This window comes from Astatotilapia calliptera, chromosome 22 (genome assembly GCF_964374335.1).
Source record: "Astatotilapia calliptera chromosome 22, fAstCal68.1, whole genome shotgun sequence".
Lineage (NCBI taxonomy): Eukaryota > Metazoa > Chordata > Actinopteri > Cichliformes > Cichlidae > Astatotilapia > Astatotilapia calliptera.
In genome coordinates this window covers 8,041,835-8,061,717 of record NC_137442.1, presented here as the reverse complement: position 1 = coordinate 8,061,717, position 19,883 = coordinate 8,041,835, and the positions used below count along the sequence as shown (strand labels likewise).

The 19,883-nt window shown below is 41.8% G+C and overlaps 1 protein-coding gene across 1 annotated transcript; it reads left to right on the top strand.

Moving 5' to 3' along the window:
- Window positions 1-1,769: 1,769 nt before the first annotated feature.
- zmym4.1 (zinc finger MYM-type containing 4, tandem duplicate 1) lies at window positions 1,770-19,204 on the top strand. The gene is made up of 27 exons (XM_026155542.2): window positions 1,770-2,011; window positions 3,746-4,472; window positions 4,864-4,977; window positions 5,898-5,974; window positions 6,124-6,276; window positions 7,679-7,905; window positions 8,060-8,255; window positions 8,430-8,633; window positions 9,021-9,180; window positions 9,268-9,383; window positions 9,483-9,662; window positions 9,839-9,989; window positions 10,080-10,252; window positions 10,360-10,504; window positions 11,941-12,039; window positions 12,144-12,181; window positions 12,426-12,570; window positions 13,019-13,131; window positions 13,617-13,845; window positions 14,234-14,461; window positions 14,618-14,727; window positions 15,211-15,388; window positions 15,523-15,674; window positions 15,817-15,931; window positions 16,024-16,272; window positions 16,438-16,567; window positions 17,879-19,204. The coding sequence occupies exons 1-27, from the start codon at window positions 1,949-1,951 to the stop codon at window positions 18,102-18,104; spliced, it is 4,698 nt and encodes a 1,565-aa protein (XP_026011327.2). The 5' UTR covers window positions 1,770-1,948; the 3' UTR covers window positions 18,105-19,204.
- The last annotated feature ends 679 nt before the right edge of the window (window positions 19,205-19,883 follow it).

The window sequence follows — 19,883 nt, the reverse complement described above, 5'->3', positions numbered from 1 at the left end:
TGGCACACCTAACAGTTTCTAATGTCTCTGTTTTATTATTTTATTCGTAATTTTGTGCCCGTCTCACTTTGTCACTCATTTTTTAATATACCCTCACAGGGCCACTAACATGGCTGAAGACTGTTACTCTTGTTAGTAATATGCATTACTGAAAATTATTTCCTTTTTTTCTCTCCGTCTGGTTCCCCAGTTTCAGTGAACCATCCCTCTTCACCACAAATGAGAACCTCCTGTTCGAGGAACTCTCTCTGAACCGTCGCCCCAGTGTTTTACAGAAACGACCACCACCGCGTCCTTCATTCAGCAAGTCATCCTCCGTGTTCCCCTATAAGACCAGCCAACCCCACCAGGAGGTCTCGAGCTGCAGTCGACCGACCTTTATTCACCTCTCTCACGCCATCCAGCCGAGCTCGAGGCCAAGACCAGTGAGACGCCACTCACACAACCTTGCTCTGAGCTCAGACATGCTGCACGGTGACTTCCGGCCTTCAGCTTCCCAGTATAAGGAAGAGCCTTTGTCTGTGGTTGGGAAGCCTTGCCTTCTGACCTGCAGTCAGCGCCCGGCTGCTGGTCCGGCTCGCACACAGATTCACGTATTTCTACCCAGCGAGGCCGAAGGAGAGGAGGCAGACAGGGAGTCTGTGGACGAAGGCTTCATGGATGAGCTCGACAGCAAGATAACCTCTCTGAAGCTCCAGCAAGAAGCACCAAAAACAAATACACCCCACACATGACATGAATGATTCCTCCATTGTAGTCCAAGGGCAGCCCTGTCTGCATTATTATCAGTTCTTTTTTTTTTTAAATTTAAAGGTCTGTGGCTTTTAGGATTTAGGTCAGATTACCTTGTTTGGATGATCTATAGATTGTCCAGGTTTCAACATAGTAATAACACATGAAGAGTGCCCAGTTTTTCCCTTTGTTATTTGGAAGAACCGGGCAGAGAGGTCTGACCTCCGACACCTTCAGACTGAACTGTACATTAGCGCTGGACATGACTGAGCATGACGAAGTTGTAGATAAACTAGGTTTCTATGATTTAATGTCAGCATAGGTTTGGTCATGTTTACATTTTTTACACTCTTCATTTCTTCTTATTTTACAAGATAGCATAGAAAAAAAACATGCATGAAAAAGTAAGGTTTTGCAGATTAATGAGCCACTAACAGAAAATAAAATGTAGTTATGCTGATATATATATTGATGGTTTTATAGCAAATAATCTTGATCATGCTGATACAGTCAGAGATTATTTCTTTCAAAACTATAAAACAGACTGTATAAGCTTAAAATAAAAACCTTTGTGCTCTTTTTAACAGTCCAACATGTGTGTTGTGTATGCAAATTAGTGTGTTTCTACTTTATTCACATGAAGGCACAAAGTGTGTTTACGCCCTGTTTCTGTCAACAGCAGAAATTTGCTGATAACAATGTAAACTATGTTGTGTATTGATAAAATTACTTTTACTGGCGTACAAGATTGGTGCTTAGTTAAAACCAATTTCCTGAACTGTTGTTTACTTCAGAAATTTCTCACTTACTGTAATGTTTTACCTTTCATTGGCCTCGTTTATGTTATTTGGTGTTTATTTGGTTATTTCTGTGAAGACGTTTTAAATGTGTAACATTTGAAACACTGTACAAAATACAATTTATTATTATGATACCAACAAATACAAATAGCAGTTCTATTTGGGTGAGATACATATTATTTTGGCTCCCACCATTGTAGTATTTTTCTTGCCACTAGGAGGCGGAAAAGCAACCCCAAAGATGGGGTAGACCTTGACCGAAGAAGAAGAAGGAAAACAAACGGTCCTGTTGGACTGGACGCATATGATTGTAGCAAGGGGATGCATTTGAAACGTTTTTCTGTTTTGGAGTTTGTTTACCATTGCTTAGTCGCATTTTATTATTAAACTAAAAGAATTGGTGATTTGGGACCACCATGGCCGATACGGGAACTAGCGGATGCGAACGTCTGACCACCAATCAAGTGACTCCTGTGCAGGTCGGCGCGGTAATTCTGTGCACGTTGTTACGGCGGTGAACTACACTTTTTAAAATCATATATCTGCATCCAAAAGAATTATAAACAGAGCGGGTATTTAACATGTGCAGAGGTTATTTATTGCGTGGTGAAAACACGGAGGGAGACTAACCGCAGTCGTAGCTGCATGGATCTGTAAGCAGGTTAGCGTTAGCTTAGCAAAGGCTGAGCTAGTAGTTCTCTCTTTACAGGTCTGCTAATTAATATATCAACAAAACATGGCTAACTCCAAGAAAGTGACTTGTACAGAGATAATAACACCCATTACCTACAGTCTAACGGAGTATTACAGCCATTTGTCAAACCTTTGTGCAGCAGCCACGCTGTAGTAAGCTAACTTGTTATGGTGTTGCTGCACGCCTAAAACAGAAATTAAACCTTTGCATTGAATCTGTACTGAGTGTGTGTGTGTGTGTGTGTGTGTGAAACACACCCCGTGTTTATTAAATGGTCCCTGATAAGGTACCTCTATTGCAAACTTAGGCTGCTAAACTTTGCACAAATCCGTGCTGCAGAATTTAGCTTCGCAAAATGCGGTCGTCTTTAACCTGCACCAAACCTGAGCACTGACTAGCCCTACTGATAGTTTTAAAGGTTATTTAATTAATTACACGATGCAGTCAGAGAAGCAGACACTGCTGAGCTTGATCCTGCTGCACATGGAAGCAGTTCATGGTGTTTTTAGTGCTTCAGATCAGCTTATGGTAGCGCTTTTATATCCCTAAAATGAGGTTATATTAATGTGGTATGCACATCCCTGCGGTGTGACCATTTCCTCTGCTTGTGTTTCAAACACCTTAGTTTGAAGAGTGAAGCATCATGGGCATTATGAGTCTGCAGGAGAATTCAGTATCAGCAAAGATGGATATTTTTAGGTCTGAGACAGCTTTTTAGTCTTTCTTTGATTAAACTGGTGTTTGGCAGACATTTCTGTACTTGGTTTTGATTTTAGAGCTTTATTATTAACTGCACAACAACCACCTTGTTTAAATTTGGCTACAGAGTGGTGGGACGTGTTTCCTGCCGTACTTAGGTTTTGTGCAGCTCATATTTCACAGCCCTGTGGTTTTGAAACTCTTAGACACAGTCATGTTCGGTCTTGAGTGAATATCTTAAAAAAAAAAGAAGAAGCATATCTGGTTGAGTTGCGTCAGCGTAGCTAAGTAAAGATTTTAAATGTATCTGTAGTGTTTTAATTATTTTAAAACCCCACCATGCATGAGGAGTGACAGAAATGTTTGGGTCTTTAAAAGAAGTCTCCTTTCAAAACACTAAAACGGACACAGCATAAAATACTCACAGCTATGCAGGAAGTGCAGATATAAATGTTTGGTTTCTAAAATTAGTTTTTATTGGTCAGCTTTCATCTGGTCTTTGCATCACACACCTCTGTTGTTTTGTATTCTTTGTTTCTGTATATCTTGCTCTTGTCTGTTCTCTTTTATGTTGGCTTTTAACCAGAACCTGAGTGCAAAATTTACTTTTACTGCCTGTAAATACATCTGTTGGAATGACAATAAAAATAATTGAATTCTCAGATTCGCAGTCGTTGCTGCATATCATATTTTATAGAAGTGCAAATCTAGAAATTGCAGAACTAATTGTTCTGTTTTTGTCCATTGTGGACATTAGTGATTGGCTTAGTTACAGAGCAGAGACTTGTGTGTTCTGTAAACTGTCTATTGTCCATCATAGGTAACAGAAGGGACCGATGGAGAGGCTGTGGAGGCAGTTTCAGAAGCAGCAGCATCGGTGGACGCTGGAGAAACGGAACACGTTCATGAATCTTCCCATGAACTTTCCAAAGAGAGGGAAGAGGATAATGATGATGATGCTGCTGCTGAAAAAGACATGGAAAGTGAAGAAGCAGAACTTAAAGAAACTGAGACTGAGGTGATCCACTCTGTTGGTTCTACATCTCCATCACAAGCTTTTTCTGCAGAGGAGACAGAGGAGACTGTTACGGTTAATGATGGTGAGCCAGGTAGCACCACAGAGCCCCAAAAAGAGGCTCCTGAGGTGAAATGTGACGAGGGTCTTGAGGTGATATCTGATGAAGGGGTTGAGTCAAAGGCAGAAGATCTTGCAGGGAAGGATGAGAGCCAAGAGGAAAGCCCTGCAGTAGCAGATGTCAGTGAGGATGCATGCATGGACGTAGCTCCTGATCGTGAGGAGGAGAAAGAAATAAAAAACACTGATGAAAACATGGACACAAGCAATGACACTAAGGAGGAAGTCTGCACAGAGCAGGAGTCATCCATCTGCTGTAAACCAAAGGTTTTGACAGCGGGCGATGAACTCGATGAGATGATGGACATCGGTACAGTGGATCAGGTGGAGCAGGAAGCTCAGATGAAAGAGGAGGAACAGAACAGCTTGAAGGATATGGAAAGCAGCCGCTCACCTGATGCTTCTAATACAGGTATAAAGATGCTCTTTGATTGGTACATTTGTAGATGCAAAATAGAATCTTTATGATCTTGTAGGAAATTATCTAAATAAATAAAACTTTTAATATCAGCAAATATGAGAAAACATCTACCCTGACACTCCTTCATCTGCTAAAGGCCAAAAATGTATTTCCTAAAAAGCGACCACTACAAACATTTTGTAACTTTTAAATGCAGACAGGCTTCTTTAAAAAGACCCTTTGACCTTTGTTACCCTGCAACCCTCTGCGAGTCCACGTCAGAGCACACTGAGCTTTAGAAATGCTTTCACTCCTCCTTTAAAGGCAGCATGGCAGAAAGTCTCTCAACAAGGCGTAGTTTTCATCATCCCACTAAATGCTGTGCTTTAAAATTCCCACACAGCCTCAGTGACGGAGGACAGTAACTCTGTTACGGAGGAAGCTGATGTAAAACCCACAACTTCAGACTTGATGCAGTCCAGCTCGTCTCCATCGTCTGAGGCCACAGGAAGTACAGGTGGGTGATCTTAATGCCAAAATACAAATAGTACGAAATTAAAATCTCATTATGTGGAAAATCTTGGCAGCAGAATAAACTTTAATATTAATATTTTCGTTAAATTTATTAAATTTGTAATAAATAAACAGAAAACCACCCCTAGAAATCCACACACATAAATTGTATATAACAAGACTAAAATGGTACGGTTCAAATGAAACGACTATCCTGACTGAACCTTTGTGAAATACTTATGCTTTATTAGAGTCCAAAGATCTTTTCAAATTTGACTGAACAAACCCAATTTTCTTTTTTTTCTTGTTATTGATAGAAATTAAAATGCAGAGATATACATCAAATAAAGTGATACAGATCTGCTGCTGTGTGCTGACCTGTTATGTTTACACATGCAGCCAAAAGGGAACACGCTAATAAAGGAAGTATTTGTCCCTTCTGAAATGGTCAAAGGCAAACAAGCATCTCAGCATTTTGGCTCTTAGTTGGTTAAAATGGTTGTAACTGTGCAACTAAGAAAACACTGAATAAAATTTAACATTGCTGAATATTTTTGAGTTTAATGGCTCACTCCCAACATAAAGCTGCTTTTCGGCTGCTCTGTTATTCACGAGCATGTTTGATTTGGAGGCGTTTTACACCAGGTTCCCTTCCTGAAGCAACCCTGGAGGTATTTTTGTCTCCTCCCAGGGTTAAACGAGGGATCATTGACTGGTTAAATGAATGATTAAACCATGACACCATAGAGCCACTAAAAACAATCTTTTTTTTAAATATCTTAACACTCAGACCGTCGTTCAGTATGAATTTTGTTTTGTCCGACACAGTGACAGTTGTGAATGTTGTCATTCATTCATGTTCTTCATGTTTTTGTGTTCACTTCCTTTTACACTTGCTCACACGCTGCTCACGTGTTCTTGTAGGAAGAGACAGCTCGTCACCGGCGATGATGTTGAACGGCATGAAAGTCGTCAAGCTTTCTATACCGAGATTAGACGTTGTAAGTAGAAGTAAGATAGAATTTAGGTTTCAGGCTTTTCTTACCTGCTCTATTAATATACGTGAAAGTTCATCGAAAACTATTGATTAGGCTGTCGCCATAAGCTTTCCGTCAAAATAAACAGCATATACATGTACTCCTTGTTCTAGGAGAGGCTGCACACTTCAACCCAAAGTGTCAAGTTGTCTCCTTCACCTCCGTTGGTCACTGTGAAGGACGAGCCGGTGGATGAGGAATATGAACAAGCTCTAATGTCCAGTTCCTCTACAGCAAGTGTGAAAGATGAGCCTAATACTGCAAGGGTGAGACACACTCTGCTTAAGAATTTGTGGAGTTATGCTATTAGATTTGGCAAGCGTATGCAGAGCTGTCACGCAACGATCAGGTGTGGAGACAGTTGCAGAAAGTTTGGGAGATGGAACAGCAGTTACTGAAATGAAATATTTGATATTCAAAACCCATGTAGTGAACAAAAAGGCTGGAAAGGAAGAGGCACATGATGTCTGTAGTGCAAAGGTGTAAAACAACGAGTCCAAAGTGGCTGCAAAAGAACACTTGACACGAGCTGGGAGTATGATGGAGTGGTCCCAAAAAAAGGTGGAAGTTACGACAACGACAGAGGGAGAACAGGCCTGCGTATATGAAGGAGGAGAATCTTTCAGAATCTGAGAATTTGAGATGGTTTGGGCATGTCCATATGACCGGACACCCTGCATTAGACCTAGAACACTGAGAGTGGTTGTCCTCTGGCTTGCTTGTGATAGTTGGAGGGGGTAACTTGTATGTATGGAGCCAGTCTGTGAGCAGCAATGATACCAAGACAAAAAAAAACTGGGACAAGATCAGGTAGACTCACACATGAACTTGCATGTTTCAGGATAATTACTGGTTTCTTCGTTTCATCAGTTCTTTATTCTGGCTATTGTATACTTGGCATGACTGACACTGAGTCTAATAGACGAGAGGTGGGGAACTCCAGGCCTCGAGGGCCGGTGTCCTGCAGGTTTTAGACGTGTCCTTGATCCAACACAGCTGATTCAAATGGCTAAATCAATATCAATATGTCCAGAGGCCTGGTGATGAACTAGTTATTTGATTCAGGGTGATATCAAAAACCTGCAGTGCGTTTCCCACTCCTGTAATAAACCAGAGTGCAGGAAGAGGTTCAGACTCACAGATCTGTACCTCAAACTAGACTTCCTGAAATATCCACGTAGTTCCTAAAGCAACATATTTCTACCAGTATTACACCATTGCCATAAAATATGGTTAATTCACTACTTTGCAGCATTAAAACCTTTTCACACCTGAAATCTGGAAATTGAAGGAAGAAGAGAATTATTCTTTCTTACATGGAGTTAACAGCAGCAGGAAACCAGCTGCAAACATATGATTACTTGTGTAAGTGATAGGTTTGGGGGCAGAACATGACATGTTGTCACATTTGCACTTTGCAGGTTTAAAACTGTTTAGTGTCAGATCTCACTAGCTTGGACATTTTCATTGTCACGTGGATCTCCTTAGCTGATGTCTAGAAAATTCCACAGCTGTGGGAAACCCGGAGAACACCAAAGAGAAAATCTGTTGCTGCTAGTATAATATAATAATATATAACATCATCAGTCAGGATCTGGTCTGGGTCCAGTTTCTGAGAATGAAGCCTGAATCCCTGAACCGTTACTGACGTTTCTCTCATGTTGAAAGGAGGACCTGAGGATCGGATCCGTGTATTCTGAGAGTTCTGAAACGCAGACGCTGCCCATCGTTAGCCCGCCGTCTTCGCACATGTTCTGCGCTCACTGTAAGAAGAACCTGATGAAGGGACAGACGGCTTTCCAGAGGAAGGGCTCTCCAGCGCTCTTCTGCTCCACCACCTGCCTCTCATTGTCTCAGGCCAGGGGAGCCACTAAAATCTGCCACAACTGCCAAAAGTGAGTTCTGCAGACGAGAGTAGGCTTACTACTGTTATTACTACTGTTTGATGGGTGAAGTAATGTCACCAAATGATACGCCTCAAAGTAAACTGCATTGTAGTTTGATTGAATTTGGATTTCTCCTTGGCCTCTTTTCCTCTCGTTCCTTTAGGTTGATAATTCGGCCTCAAGACGTCATCCTGGCTCCGGATCTCAAAGGACTCATGAAAGAGTTCTGTGGCCAGATCTGCCTGACGTCCTTCAACTACAAGAAAACTGTCTCCAACTTCAGGAAAACTGCTGTTGCTGTGAAAGCTCTACAGACTGTACCACAGTCACTCTGCAGCATGTGCACCAGATACTGTGTCGTAAGTCGAACAGAACAGGACTGCCGCTAATGATTATTTCAATTATTTAATATAGAATTATCCAAACCGTGTTAAAAATGTCCTCGTTGTCTCATGCATTATTTACACCATATGAAACTATGCTGATAGTGTGAACACTCTTCACCTGTGCTGCTCTTTGTCGTCTCTCTGCAGAGCAAACATGAGGTGATACTGAGCGGCGCTGTCCACAAGATGTGCAGTGACGCCTGCTTTAACCGCTTCCGTACAGTAAATAACCTTTCGATGGCGGGCTGCGCCAACTGTGGCTCGTACTGCCACAGCAAACCGCTCATGCTGAAGCTGGAAGAGGGCAGCAAAACCGTGTGCAACCTGGATTGTTTGGGGAAATACAAAGAGGTATGGAAACAGTTCTCTGCTTCATTGCAGATACATTTATTTTGAATTAGTCTTCATTTGAACTCTTGAAAGCCCAGTTTGAGTAACTCAGAAGGCAGAGGGTGGTCTCTGCATGTGGAGCTACCCTTTGAAAAACCTGCAAACTTTATTGGTGGTGTCTAAACTGTTCATTAAAAGAACAGAGGGGGTCTTCAGATTTCGACTCTATAGGGGAAAGAGTTAAATTTTTTAGCACTATTTTAAAGTTGCATGCCTGCAGTGAGTGTCAGCACATGTGGGAAACAAAGCCAGTTAACTTTCTCGCCTCCTCTTTCTTACTCTGAGAGTTAAAACGGTTGAGGTTGTTTGCAACATGCCTCATATTTGTTTTTTAAAATTAATTCACAGAAAAGCAAGATAACCAAGATGACCCAGCCGTGCACAATGTGTCGCACCGCCCGCTTTGTGGCAGAAATGGTGGACAGCAAAAACAGTGATGACTCTGTGGATCTTTTCTGCAGCAGCAGCTGTGTGATGGCGTACAAAGTCCAGACTGTTAGTTCTTCAGGTACGCGATACCAGCTTCTCATTGAAGATTAAACCTTGTACTTGTTTTTGTTAAATGATTGTTTATGATGGATTAATTTGGTTTCAGGTGCTCGGATAAACTGTGATAACTGTGGCAAAAACAGCGTACCGTCCTACCACCTGGCCATGTCCGATACCTCAATCAGGAATTTCTGCACTCTCCCGTGTGTCATGGCTTTTCAGGTATTTACTTAAAGTTATTTAAAGACAAACCTAAGAAAGATTTTTGAAAAATGAAAGCTGGTATTTCAGACTTCTGTTGTTTCTTTTTCTGCGCTTTAGGAAAAATTTAAGCAGTCGCAGAAGCAGGTGAATGTTTTTACGAAGCTGCCCATGGGATCGTCCCAAATTCAGCCCGTTAGTACAACGCCAGTGCAACAGGAGGCAAAAGTGTCCCAGAAAGTGAACTGCTTCCAGTGCTCCCGCGTCATCACTTTTAAACCTGAGCTCATCCAAATGAAGGTAATTAATGGAAACAAATAAATTATGAGTGGAAAGTTTTACATTTAGAGATCAGTAATACCACAACAGTGTTCCTGTGGGTTGTCAACACTCTCAAGAAAATGAACACAGAAAATAGACCTTGTCCGTTCAGGCTGACATTTCTCATGATTTGTATCTTCTGTGTGTGCGTGCAGGACAAGATGGTTTTTCTGTGCAGCGTGGACTGTTCTCACGAGTTTAAGAAAGCCAACAACGTGACGAGTGTGTGCGAGTACTGTATGATCGAAAAGATCACCAGAGACGTGAAGAGAGTCAACAACAAAGACTGTTACTTCTGCAGCGACGGTAAGGAGTCGTGGAAATCGATTCGTCAGCTGTAAGAACCCGATTCTGCTCTGAAATCTGTATTTATTTTACTTATTTCTGTGTGTCCAGGCTGTAAGCTCCTGTTCAGACACGACTTGAGTAAAAACTGGGGGAAGCACTGTCACTCCTGTGTTTACTGCCACTCCGTTTCAAAGAAGCTGGTGACGGCGCAGTACGGAGGCTCGACGGAGGAGTTCTGCTCGGAGGAGTGCAGGTCCAAGTACACCATGCTGTTCTGCCACGTAAGCAAACCGCAGTAAAGATATTAAAATCATAGTTTTACACCAAAGCGGCAATCTCCGTGAGCATGATCTCCTCCTCCACGTAAACACATTGCTTTTCCACTCAGGTTGCAAAGTGCGACACCTGCGGGCGGAAAGGGAAGCTAAAGCAGAGCCTTCCCATGCTCGGGGAAGTCAAACACTTCTGCGACCTCAGCTGTCTGCTGCAGTTCTGCTGTGAGACAGTGGCCACGCAGGGTGAAGTCGTGAAAGGTGCATACCGTGTTTTTATCCCTGTTTGAATCTGTAACTTCATCTGATTTATATATTTTTTTTAATGGTGTAGTGGTTAGCACTGTTGCCTCACCGGTTTGATCAGCCTTTTTGGGCGGAGCTTTCTGTGTGGAACCTGTGCGTTCTCCCAGTCTCTGTGTTTCCTCCTGTTTTACTTAAGTGTTGGAGTAATCTAAACTGGTTTCAGGAGTGTGAGGTTCTGAGTCAGCCCTGTGATGGACTGGCATGCTGTCTAGGGTGTAATTTGCCTCAACCTATGACAGCTGGAATAGAGTGAGGCTTATTCAGACATGTTTAAAGTTTAATTAATGACTTTTGAAGCTGCTGCTTTTGATAAAATCAGTTTGGGTTTGATGAGTTTGGCTAAGCTTTCCTTAGCAGTCTTTAAAACTGTAGTAAAGCGAAGTATTACTTTCTTTTGATTGAGTGGCCAGTTTGATGTTAAGGGCTAGCACAGAGAGATGTGCAATCATTTGTGGTCATGTTGACACCTAAGGCCAATTTAGAATTACTATGTAACATAACATGCACGTCTCAGGATTGTGGGAAGAAACTGTCACCTGGAGAGAATCCACACAGACACATGGTGAACATATAAATTCCTCACAGAAAACCCACAGAGCTCTTACTGTGACCCCACAGCCTTAACCACTGTGCTGCTGTAAAGACAGACCATCAAGAAATGCTAATGTGGTAAATCAAAGAGGCACTGAGGCCTAGATTCATACTGTGTTGCGGACGCAGACAGCTCCGAGACAACACTGTCGGCTTCTTTGATGCCCACCGCATGCACAGTTGTTGCAGTGTAATGTATAATCTCCATGAATGAGTCAATGTGAAGTTGGATGGCACTGACTGTTTCGTTCATCATCTGATGGCAACATTTGCATTGCATGCAAGACTGTAAAACTGAGCTGCTGCAACACTGGACTGCATGTTTGACACCAGCTGTTAACTGTTGTTGTTCTTTAATAAAATATGAATATTTCTGGTACTAACTATTAAGGCAACAAAGCTAAATGTTTACCAGTCGTGCACAACTTAATTCTTTTTTTTTTGATACTTTTTATTTATTTAGGAACATTTTTATGCAGAAAAACAAAACAGACAAACAAAACCAAACAAAACAGACAAAATATTATGAGGTCATGGGAAGACAATATATGCCCGTGTATACAGCTGTACATCCACACATACATATATCAATACTTTGGTATTGCAAGTTCTATGCATTAAAGAGTGCTGCCACAATTTGTAAAGCCCCACAACTTAATTCTTAAACTAGAAAAACTAAAAAATGTTTTGCAACTGGGTCACAAAGTAAGACCAAGAATGCCTCTCTCTGAGGATTTAGGAAGAAGTCGGGAGCGACTTCCTACTGAGACGTTTTAAGTTTGTTGCTGTTTTGCTTTCAGCCAGCACAGGAGAGGCCACACCTGTGATCGCCAACGTCATCTCGCTCGCTGGCACGCCAAAAGGAAAACCTAACACTTCTGATAGAAGTGCCCAACAAAGTACAAAACAAAAACAAACACACGCAAGATATTAAAAAGAAATCATTTTGTACTGTTAATCATCAGTAGCTGCACGAGTTTCATATTTTGCCTTTTTTCTGCAGGTACAGCATCAAACTCTCAGTCAAAGACCTCTGGACACGTAAGTACATTTTTTAAATTCATGTATTCTTTTTGTATACAGTTGTATTTTTTCCAATTCCTTTTTTTCAGTGTAAGTTATGTTTATGAAAAATATATTTCTTAGTTGAAATGACGCACTTTTGCTTTTAAAAGGAAATCTTTGGGACATTTAGTTCAGTCACTTTTAGCTTGAAGGAAGTAGCCCGTGTAGTGTTACAGATGAGTAACTTTAGAGATGTTATTGTCATTTTTCTGTCCTTCAGATCAGCATTCAGACCGAAACGGTGAAGACTCATCCTCCTCCCCCGACTAAAATCCTGAAGAACAAGGCTCTGCTGTGTAGACCGCTGGTGCAGAACAAAGGAGTCTCCTGCAAAACGCAGACGGTCGACGTGGAGGCACAGACGGGTAAAAGAAGCACACAGGCAGTGTCTCTGTCAGGGCAACACCTCCGCTTTACTCTGTGTTTAAAAAGCTTCAAATAGCTGTTCAATCTGATTGATTACAGCTGAATTACTGCTGCTAGCTGCACTTCACAGCGTTTAACGCTCGGGTCACAAACACAGGTTAAAGGGTAAGGGTCATAATCAGCTAAGCTTATGTTGTTATGAAGACAGCGAATGCTTGTGGAGAGGAATCTTATTCAAATGCTTAACTGATGCTTTGAAGTTTGAACTTTCTGGGCAGAGCACTAATGTATGCTCACGATTTTACAGACAAGACTAAATGTAAAGTATTTGTTTGTCTTTGCACACTGTACATGCTTCCTCTTTAAACATACTTACTGCAAGAGCAAACTCTGTGCCATGTTCTTATCTAATCACGACTACTATTCCCTTTTTTTCTCTCTCTGTAGATGATATCTTCCCAAAAATGGTGATCCTGCCTGTTCCTGTGCCGGTGTACCTTCCTGTACCCATGAACATGTACAGCCAGTGCACTCCCAAGCCTGTCGGCCTGCCGTTACCTGTATGTCTAACAATGCAACCACCTTGGAACTTTATTATTTCTAATTAATTCAAAGTTTTCCCATAACTTTTTGTCTTAGAATTTACATTTGTCTTTTTAAGGTTTATTTAGAATAATTAAAATGAGGAATTTTAAGATCAAGATGGATTTTATTTGGGAATCTGTTAACATGCTTGTGACAAAACCATGCACTGTAACACTGTAACAAAAACAGCAGCAAGAAGTAAAACATGTAGCTCAACAAATGGGCGCATATATTTAGACATGAACCATAGGCGTGACCCCGTGACCCATAGCATTTTGATTCAGACAGGATGTTCAAATGATTGGCGACCTGTCTGCGGTGTACCCTGCCTCTTGCCCTATGGCAGCTGGGATAGGCTCTCGCCATGGATAAATTACATTACACACTCCTTTAATCTTCAGCTTTGTTTTTGCCCTTACTAAGGTCCCACTCATGAGCTCCTTCTTTCTTTCTACCTCAGCTTCCTGTGCCAATGTTTCTTCCTGTGACAATGGACAGTGCTGAGCGCATTGTGGAAACCATCCAGGAGATCAAACAGAAGATCCCGTCCGATCCATACGAGGCAGAACTCATCCTCATGGCGGAGATGGTGGCCGAAGACGACGAGAATAACGACAAGCCGGAGACGCGCAAAGAGGAAAAAGCGGTGAAGAAAACGCCTGAAAAGCAAGAAGCACCTGTCACAGATGGTGAGACGAAACATTTAATGAGGCCACGAAAAGATGAAAGTAGGGGGTACTCAAGGCCATCAAGCCATCATATTACAGGGTTAAACAGTTAAAGCTATTGTAGTTTTGTGTTTATTAAGTTTTATTTTGTTTGTGCACCAGTGGCTCTTGAAGGAAGTATTGACATATTTGACCAAACTGACTAAAACTAAAGAAATGTTGTCATATTTATAATTTAGTTTTGTAAATGCATAATTAATTAACTTTAATAACGTCAGCGTGCACATGTTAGGATTTCATCCAAGTTATCTGTCAAAGTTGCATCATTTTATTCCCATACAGATAGTTTTGATGTTATTAACAGTGTATTCATGCTGTACTAACAGACAGTGTGATGGTTGTTTTGTAGACCATGTCAGTAACTACAGTGATGACTTGGACACCGACGAACTGGCCACTTTCCTCAACAGCTGGGAGGATGCCTCCTCTGACGCGGGGCCCTTGTCGCCAAGTAAAACCTACGCCAGCGAGAAGTTCAACTCAGTTTTAGATGTATCTGTGGGCATGCCCAGTGAGCCCGAGCCCGCACCACCTCCTGGTCCGCCTCCCATGGACATCGAAGCCGACTTCACTGTTGGTGAGATGATAGGCATACACCCATAATACTGGACGTTCAGGGAGTTTATCTCCAGTTTATCTACATTTCTTTGGACATTTTTACTTTAACCCCTTCAAAGATCTGCTCTGGGCTTTTGCGCGTTTAGTCTCATGTTTGATGTCATGTCATTGCCAGAAACTCTGGAAAGGATGGCCAAACAAAGAGAGCAGTGCAACAAGTCCCCAAGCCCCCCGCCTGCTGCTCCAGTACGACGACAAGCTCACAGGAAAGCCAGAGAGAAGAGGGTAACTGCTGCTTACACATCTAAAGCTGGCTTTATATGCAACAAAACATTAGAGAAGGAGATGATGTAACAAAAAGATGGCGTCGTGTGACCCCTCCACCCATAATTATGTGTCAAAACAGGAAACAGTAGTAGTAGTATAACATAGTAGGTTTTCAACCTTTTCCTTCTTTTTCTTTATTTAAATAAAAGTTTTAAATGTCTCCCTCCTTTAGATGGGGACATAAAAATAACCAGCATGGTTTTATCAAAGAAGGCTGCAGAGCTGCAAGACTTGAATGACTTTGGTCTGTGTTGTCTAAAATGTCCCCATTATACCCATAATGGTCAGAAGAAGCTTCTCGGATGAGAGGTGAAACGTCTTCAAGCAACTTAAAGAAGTCCAGACGCTTTTCTTTGCAAGCTCCTTTGACTACGATGACCTGGATGACTGAGAACCTTCACAGACATATACCCATAATGCATCCTCTATATGTTATCACAGGGTCGTAAGCCACAGCGTCAGTCTAAGGCTGCTGAAACGTCTTCGGCAAAGAGTACTTCCAAAAAGCCCGTGGAAGTAGAAATCCCAAAACTGAAGAGTGAATATGGAGTTGATGCCTGGAAGCGATGGATCCAGTGGAGGCAAACTCAGCCCAACCTGGAGAATCCACGCTTTGGCTGTAAGTCTGAATATAAAATGCATTTGAACACTGCAGCACTTCGGGCTGCATTTCCTGCATTCTCTGACTTTCCTGTCTCTGTTAAGACTTTATAATTAAAAACAAACCAACATGGCTTTTAATCTTGATGTCAGCGCGTCCTCTGGAGCTGAAGGAGGATCTTCTTAGCTGCACCACCGCTGAGCTCAGCTACGGCCTCTGCTGCTTCATCGCTGAGGTGAAACGACCAAACGGAGAGCCGTACTCGCCCGACACCATGTTTTACCTCTGCCTCGGCATCCAACAGGCAAGACATTTTTCTCAGAGAAACTAAGTGTAAATATGGATACACTTAGATATACATGTCATCATATTTATAACCATTTTCTAACATAGTCCAAACTTCCTTTACTTTCCTGGTTCTCTAAACTTTTTGTCTTTCTCTGCAGTATCTGTTTCAAAACGGTCGTGTGGAGAACATTTTCATGGATCGCTTCTATAACAAGTTTTCCACTGAGTTCACCAACTTGCTGCGAGGTTTCAAACCTTCAATCACACCCAGTGGTGAGTTTCCAACACCACCTTTGTCTCTGTCAGTGTTACACAAACGAACGTCTGTTTGCTCAGATTTACAGCGGGTCACTTTCCCTCCGCAGGTTATATCCACTCCCGTGTAGAGGAGGAGTTTTTGTGGGACTGTAAACAGCTGGGGGCGTACTCCCCCATCGTCCTCCTCAACACTCTGCTCTTCTTCTGCTGCAAGTACTTTGGCTTCACCAAGGTGGAGCAGCACCGTCAGCTGTCCTTTGCACACGTCATGCGCTGCACAAAAACCAATCTAAACAACACCAAGACCACATTCCTGCGCTTCTACCCACCGCTGTCCGGACCCGAGGCGGAGTCAGGTACCAACGTGCAGAACGCCAGATTTAAACACACAGAGCTAAATGCGTTGATTTTGCAGTTAAGAGTCGACAGTCCACCTAAAATTAGCAGTCAAACAGATTCTGACTGTTTTCATGTACAAATTATCCTGAAACTTGCACACTGTCTGTATGTGTCCTCTTCAGATGCAGAGGGTGGCCCAGCGAAGAAGCGGAAGGAAGAGGAGAGTAAAGAAGAAATCCTGGAGATGATGGAGAACACGGAGAACCCTCTCCGCTGTCCCGTGAGACTCTACGAGTTCTACCTCTCAAAGTGGTGAGTGTTGTACAACCACTGGTGCACTCGTGATGGATCTGTGGCTGGTTGGACTCTGCTTTCAGCACGTGAACTTTGTGAAGTAAATGGCTGCACAATAATCTTGCATTACCTTTCCCACATAACTGCTATGTTCAGTTTATTTTAAATAGGTATATTTATTTAATCTTTCAGTGTCTAGTTTGTATTTTCTCTCTGTGCCTGTGTAGGTTTCCTTCCAGAGTACAAAAACTTGATTGTTTGCTTCTTCTAAATAAGCTGTAGGTGAGGTTAGTTATCTGTGTTAGGCTGCGACGGACTGGTGACCTTTGCAGGGGCCTCTCGGCCTGCAACAGCTACTTGGTTAAAAAAAGGGATGATGCAGCTCCTGAGCTACAGTCGCTTCTTTTGTGGCGCATATATTGTTTGTTGTCAGATTTTGAGACCTGATATTACAGGAGTAGCTCACAAAACTGTCTAAAACCAGTATTTTGAAAGGTACAAATAAAAACTCACTCAGTGGGCTCAGTTAAGCCCAGAGAGTTTGATCTAAAACCAGAAGAAGAGATCACATCACTTTCAGCATCGCGACAGAAGCTCCAGTTTTATGTTTGTTTATGTAAGAAGGATTTTAACTAACAAAAATGCATCATGAAAATATGCCAGATTCAGCCAAACATTATCTTGATTTTTCGTGCTCAGGTTGGACGTATTCCTCTGCTAAACTTTCAGGGCACCAAAGCTCTGGAAGGATCTGCCTGAGAAGTTTAGACTCTGCACTTAACTACCTTCCTCTCATTCATCTCCTTAAATTTGAACTTAACCTCTGAGTTTTCTTACTTGTGACATCATATTGTTTCATTTGTGTTACATGAAGTAGGCTTGTTGGGTTTTTTAAAGATGCAGTTTCCCGTTTGGCAAAATACACTGATCACATGACTTGAATTTGAATGAATACTTTATTGGCCATATGCAGGTTGCAGGTTATTCCTTCTTTTAGAGGAATAGGAAATATCTTTTTTTAATATTACTTTTAAATTTTATTTAAATTTAAATATGATAATAAGTTACACTTGAAATATTAAGCGTCATAACATTTAAATGAGCCGACATTTGCCACTTGCCTGATCTGCACTACTGCACAACTAATAAAAGGTTAAGTGTTAAATGTCAGTAAAGACTAATAAAACCTGCCACTCATTGATTCTTTTAAAGTTTATTTCTTGTTTGGATGTGGAAGGCTGGATTGAGATGGTCCACTGGCCGACCCTCATTTTACTCTGATTTATCAGCACATTGATCTAAATCTTTGTTCCTGTTTCTTCCGCCCAGCTCGGAGTCGGTTAAGCAGCGAACCAACATGTTCTACCTGCACCCCGAGCGCTGCTGTGTCCCCAACAGCCCGCTGTGGTTCTCCTCCACCGCTCTGGATGACACCACCATGGAGGCCATGCTCATCCGCATCCTCACAGTCAGAGAGCTGCATCTCGACACAAAGCAGCAGACGAGCGATGACCCACCGTTTATACCCGAGGAGGAGGAGGAGGATTCGGAGTGAACGTGAAGTGACCTTTTACCGGAGTTGCAGCTAGTGATGTAAATGTTTGGATATTATCAAAAATGTTCGCTGAACATAAACGGACAGAAAAAAAAAACATTCACAACAGCAGTATGAAACAGCAAAGAGTCACATTTCAAACGCACGTTTGGACAGAACCTCCGATTCACATCGCTTATGTAGAGGTGAGGCTGAGATGCTGGACTCAGCATTAAAGACTGTTTACTGCTCAGCAGGGCACGCAGCTGCCCTCCTGTGTTTATGTGGTTGTGTCTTATGGAAAATACTACTTTTATCTCCTTCCATGTGTTATGATTCCTGACCTTCCTGTGCACACTGGACTTCCAAGTTTTTCTAAAGCTAGCCCTCCATCTCGGAGTGATGGAGGTCCCGAATAGAGAGCTGCATATTGTTAGTTTCACTACATTCACACCTCAGAGGCCAAAATGAACACGTCTGTGTTTGCAGTAGTTAGAATATTTCCTGGGTCAGTACTTTTGCACACCTCAAGAATTGTTGCAATCTCACTTTGAGAAAACACAGTTTTAACATCTGACTGGAGATTTTACCTGAATCATGATTTGATTGATTTTTCTTCCAGATTCCTTTTTAAGTTGTGATGCTAAACGTTGAAAATGTACACAATTCACACGTTGTGTTTTGTGGTTAACAGATAATCCTCAGATACTTTAAATGATCTTATCAACCTGAAAAGAAATTACAGCATCGAACAATGTAAAAATCATCATTGGTGCCTGATTGAAGGGATTAAAGATTTTGGAAGTGATTCAATTACATTTTAAGAAATTAGAGATTTGAGTGTTAGGTAGCTGCTATCCCTCATTATGACTTTCAAGCAATCTGAGAAGAGAAAAGCCTACAACTCTAAAGTTTTAAACTCATTTTGGGATTTCATACTAAACAAACCTTAAAGCAGTGAGTTTTTGCATAATGAGCTCTGGTATTATATGAAAGCAAATAAAGCTGTCCGTTTGTGTATGTCTAGATTATTTTAACCCCCTTAGAGTATGGCTGCCAAGGTTCTCTTGAGTGTTTTCTATTATATGTTCATTTTGAATAATAAAAAAACAACTTCAAAACACTTGTTTTCTTTTGAGACTCTACAATTGCACCTGTGAGAGAGGTCTGCCTCTTAGTCTCGACAGAATCTGTAATGTGATTTGATTTCAGCCCAAACCGTGATCTTTTAATGAACCTAAAAGATCTACCTTTTGTTGCTTAAATCGAACCAGGGTGAAACCTTAAGGGGTCACCACAGTGGATCATCTTTCAGTATCTCATCCTATCCCTTCCATCCTCTATCACACTAAATGCTGCCAATATAACTCTCCATGTCCTCCTTCACTACATCCTTGAATCTCCTCTGTGGTCTTCCTGTTTTTTTTCCTTGATGTTCAGCATTCGTCATCCAGGTAACGCTTTCCCTCTGCGCATGTCCAAACAGCCTCGCCTCTAACTTTTGTCTCCACGCTGTTTTCGTTTTTTATCCAAGTCACTTCCAGTGAACTAAACTAAAAAGAAGTAATGCATAAATGGTCTCCGAGCAGAGAGACTTGGAAGGAGAGCTCTCTGAAATAAGGTAAAAATTTATCGATTCAGTCGTTAAAGCGCTCAAAAGTAGATACAAATGTGATGAATGTGATTTCCAGTTGGTGTGTTTTACTCGGATTACGAGGACGCTTAACGCCGACGGTACTTGTCCCCGCCATGTCCTCATAAACTGCTCATTCCACTTTCACGGTTCTCCGCTGCTCCTAG

Excerpts from the sequence above, each read along its gene's own strand:
- zmym4.1 (XM_026155542.2), top strand. The coding sequence starts at position 1,949 with ATGGCCGATACGGGAACTAGCGGATGCGAACGTCTGACCACCAATCAA. Across the intron at positions 9,181-9,267 it reads CCAGACTGTTAGTTCTTCAG|GTGCTCGGATAAACTGTGAT; the intron begins GTACGCGATACC and ends ATTTGGTTTCAG. Across the intron at positions 13,132-13,616 it reads CTGTCGGCCTGCCGTTACCT|CTTCCTGTGCCAATGTTTCT; the intron begins GTATGTCTAACA and ends TTTCTACCTCAG.